Source organism: Carlito syrichta, unplaced genomic scaffold (genome assembly GCF_000164805.1).
Source record: "Carlito syrichta isolate Samal-C Ts95f unplaced genomic scaffold, Tarsius_syrichta-2.0.1 Scaffold303113, whole genome shotgun sequence".
NCBI classification, from domain to species: domain Eukaryota; kingdom Metazoa; phylum Chordata; class Mammalia; order Primates; family Tarsiidae; genus Carlito; species Carlito syrichta.
The window spans coordinates 527,962-531,924 of record NW_007247209.1 but is presented as its reverse complement, the minus strand read 5'-3'; the positions used below and the strand labels follow the sequence as shown (position 1 = coordinate 531,924).

The 3,963-nt window shown below is 49.5% G+C and overlaps 1 protein-coding gene across 1 annotated transcript in view; it reads left to right on the top strand.

The window, feature by feature from the left end:
- Positions 1-3,963, top strand: part of SCLY (selenocysteine lyase) — a 44,602-nt gene that overhangs the window by 36,275 nt on the left and 4,364 nt on the right. Inside the window, exons 8-9 of the mRNA XM_008057724.1 lie at positions 2,036-2,119; positions 2,793-2,892. Coding sequence (XP_008055915.1) covers positions 2,036-2,119; positions 2,793-2,892 — 184 coding nt within the window. The remainder of the gene's footprint in view (positions 1-2,035; positions 2,120-2,792; positions 2,893-3,963) is intronic.

Sequence of the window (3,963 nt, the reverse complement as noted above, 5' to 3'; positions counted from 1 at the left end):
TTCACCTGCTGGGCTCTGGCGATCCTTCCGCCTCAGCCTTCCGAGTAGCAGGAATTACAGGCATGCGCTACCACGCCCGGCTGATTTTTTGATTTACTGTAGAAATGAGGTCTCGCTGCCCAGGCGGGTCTCGAACCCACGGGCTCAGGCAATCCACTCACTTCAGCCTCCCAAAGGTGCGGGATTACAGGCTGAGCCACCGAGCCCGGCTTAACTATATTCTTAACTGACCACAGTTGCATTTAAATGCATCACGATAACTAAGGTGACGTTTACTAGGAGGAAGAGTGTGTTTTAAGCGGTAGTACAGCACCTGCTCATATTAGGCTGAATGATGAAGTATTAATGAATACTTTGGAATACCCTTGGTTGAAATCTAGGCTCAAGCCTTTGCTTGCTGTGTGCCTTGGGTCAAGTCACTCCACCTCTCTGAGTCCTGGCTGTCCCACCTACAAGATGAAGATTATGCTAGTAGCTTCCGAAATAAAGTCACACTCACGGTGCTCATGGCCTCCCAGCCCATGGTCATCTCCCTGGCCCTAGCTTGCACCTGCAACTGCACATGTGCCTGCAGCGTTCTCTTAGCCCCAACACCAGAGCCCCAGCTAGCCCCATCAGGACTCTAGACAGTGCTTTCCCCCTTCTCCAGCCTGACTCCATCTTCATACGTGACCTCTGCACGCACACCCTACCTAGGGCAAGTCAAGGTCCCTTCCAGCCTCCCTTTCCTGGTGCCCGCTGCAGAAGGCATCTATCTCATGTCTCTTAGCCTTCTTCTCTACTGGGAAATTCCCCTAACCTTTAAAACAGCCTTCCCCTGACCCTCATAGGAAAAGGCCCTGGAGAGCGGCCTACATGCACTCTCCTCATCATGTCCAGTCAGCTTCTTGTTCCTCTTCCCTGACACTTGCTGAGGAGGTGAGGTCCCCAGCCACCACCATGTTGTCACGTTCACTGGGTGTATCCTCACCCTCCTCAGTCTCGTGTCAGTATTGGCTGCTGTCAAGACACTTGCCTCCCCAGCTGACTTCCCCAGACCTTTGGTCTATTCCTTTTCTGCCTTTGGTACCTGATGGGGGCTCCTCCCCACACCTGCTCCTTGGTGGCTCCCATCCAGGTCCGATGACCATATCACCATTCTGTGCTCCTGTTTTTGAACTTGACATCTCAGAGCAGGTCCTGACCTATCTCCTGGGAGACCCATGTCCCAGCTACTTACTGGACATTCTTCTGGGTCTAAACCTGTCCTGATCTCTCTCCTCCATCCTCCCCTTCCCTTATGGCATTATCTGCTCTTCAGGTTCTCACTTCAGAAGTCTTGGAGATGCTCTCAGTTTGTCCTTGTCCCCTGCATCTAATGAAGTGCCAGTCCTGTCTCCAGATATGTCCAGGTTCTACCTCTTGTCCTTTTCATGGCCACCAACCCCCGACCAAGGGCCTGGACACCTGCCACGCCCCCATGGGTCTGCTGCACCATTGTCCACATAGCAGAAAAATAACTGGGAAACACATATTAGGTTGTCTCACCCTTTCCTCAGAATCTAATTGCCCTGCCCTGTTGCACGGACATTTGGATCCAGCCCATTGCCAGACTTGCAGGGCCCTACTGATCTGTTCCTTTATCTTCTGTCCATCTACCACACCAGGCCCCTGTGTTCTGTCTGTCCCTCTGCAGGGCCTTTGCTGGGATGCTAATCCTCACCTTCGTACAGCCATCTCTGTTACACCCCTCCACTGCGGGCATGCATGGTCCCTTCACAGCACTGATGCAGCCAGCAGGAATCCATTCACCTTGTTTTTGTGTGTCTCTTTCTGAGGCATGGGCTCTGAGAATTGGCTTCTTTGCTGTGGTGTCGTTGGTGTCAGGAAGGGACCCCCAAAAACCAGCACTCAAGAACTATGGCCTATTACAATGCCCAAGAGAATGAGCGGTTTGAGGAGATTATCACCTGTGCTGATAGAAGCTTTGTTGCCCTCCTTTGTTTTGCAATAACTGAATGTGCTTCCATGCATTGCTGCATATCTGTGTCCCCAGGCTGCTGAGCTAGTGACCCAGAACTGTGAAGTGTATGAGGCCCACATGAGGGACATTCGGGATTACCTGGAGGAGAGGCTGGAGGTGAGCACAGCAGATGGGTATGTGGGTGGGGGGGTGGCGGCAGCAAGAATGGGGCAAGGAGACAGAGGGGAGGATCTTCTCACAGAGACAGGATAAAACTATACCAGAGATAGTATATTTAATGCTGGGGGAGTCCATTTTATTTTTTACTCTAATGAACTTTTTGCTTTCCATAGTCCACGCCCTTAAATATTATAGGAAGACAGCTGGGCATGATGGCTCACAACTGTAATCCTAGCGTTCTGGAGGCGAGAGGATTACCTGAATCCAGGGGTTTGAGACCAGCCTGGCAACTTGGCGAGACCTCGTTTCTACAATAAATCAAAAAATTAGCTGGACGTGGTGGTACACGCCTATAGTTCTAGCTACTTGGAAGGCTGAGGTGGAAGGATCACCTGAGCCCAGCAAGTCAAGGCTGCAGTGGCCACGTGCATGCCACTGCACTCCAGCCTGGACAAGACTGAGACTCTGACTCAAAAAAAAAAATACACACACACACACACACACACACACACACACACACACACACACATAATAGGTAGACACTTATTGGTATTTACATATTGAGATTTAGTTTCCCAGAAAAGTCTAAAGTTCAGTTGCTGGTGGTAGAAGGGGGGTGGAGTTCTTAGATGCTGTCACTGAATATTTTATTTCTTTTTTTTTTTTTTAGGCTGAATTTGATGAGAGAATCCATTTGAATAGCCAGTTTCCAGGGGCTGAACGGCTTCCCAACACTTGCAACTTCTCTATCCGGGGACCCCAACTTCAAGGTGACTGCTTCCCATCCTGGCCATTCCATGGTATATGCACTACGCCCCCACTGTGCAGATTTGGGCCTAAGCCAGCACCTCCCCACTTACCCTGCCCCAAGTATGACACAGCTCGTGCTGTCAGAGGACCTTGCTGGAGTCACCTGTCAGCTCAGCCGCACCGAAAGCAGATTTGGGTGGCTGTGCTGGGGTTTACAAGGCTTGTGTTGCCAACCCCTTCTCTCCGTGACTTGGCTCGTTTCACTAATGCTTGGGATTCGGATAGTCCTCAGTTCTCATGTCGATTCTTAGCACCAACCCAAAGGCTGTCAGGGAAGGAAATAGCATTAACGAATTTCCAGACTTGCTTCTCCATATTGTTAGCAATTTTTATAAAATATTTTATGAGAGAAAGGGAAGACAGAGACAATAAATTTTTAAAACTGGCTAGAGTAAGAATAAAGTGCAGATCTTTGGATTTATTTGTTTCTACCACATCTGCCTCCCACAGTAGGTACAATTAGGGTTTCTCCTATTCCAGACACATCTAAAACCTGGTCTGTCCTGATTTCCTGAAAACCGAGGTGCAGGATGTTGACCAGCCACGATTCATTTGGGAGGAGGTTGTGTGACACTCAGACCACAATAAGCTATGTCTGCAGAAGGGTTTTTGCCTTAGAAGAAGGTGTTGCTTCACTCGTCTTCCTGGCTCATGCAGAGAAACCTGGCAGTTATGTTTGGGCCACAAGGAAAAATCCTTAGGCAACCATCATCGCAGTTGCATTCATGAGAACCTGGGCTGAAATGCATTTCGTGGGCAAGGACACATACAGCTCCTGTGTCAGACACCTTGCCGTGGAAAGGAGGGTTTCTCTCACCTTTCCCCCTTTTTCTGGGGGCAGAATTGGTATTCAGTGATGACCTGTGTTAATTTTAAATGGAATAGATTCTCATAATTGCATCAGCAGTCATTGATCTAAACAGTTTTGTTTTTTTTTGTTTTTTTTTTTTGAGTTGGAGTCTCACTCGGTCGCCCAGACTGGAGTGCAGTGGCCGCTCCCGGCCACCTCAGCCTCGACCTGCTGGGCTTCG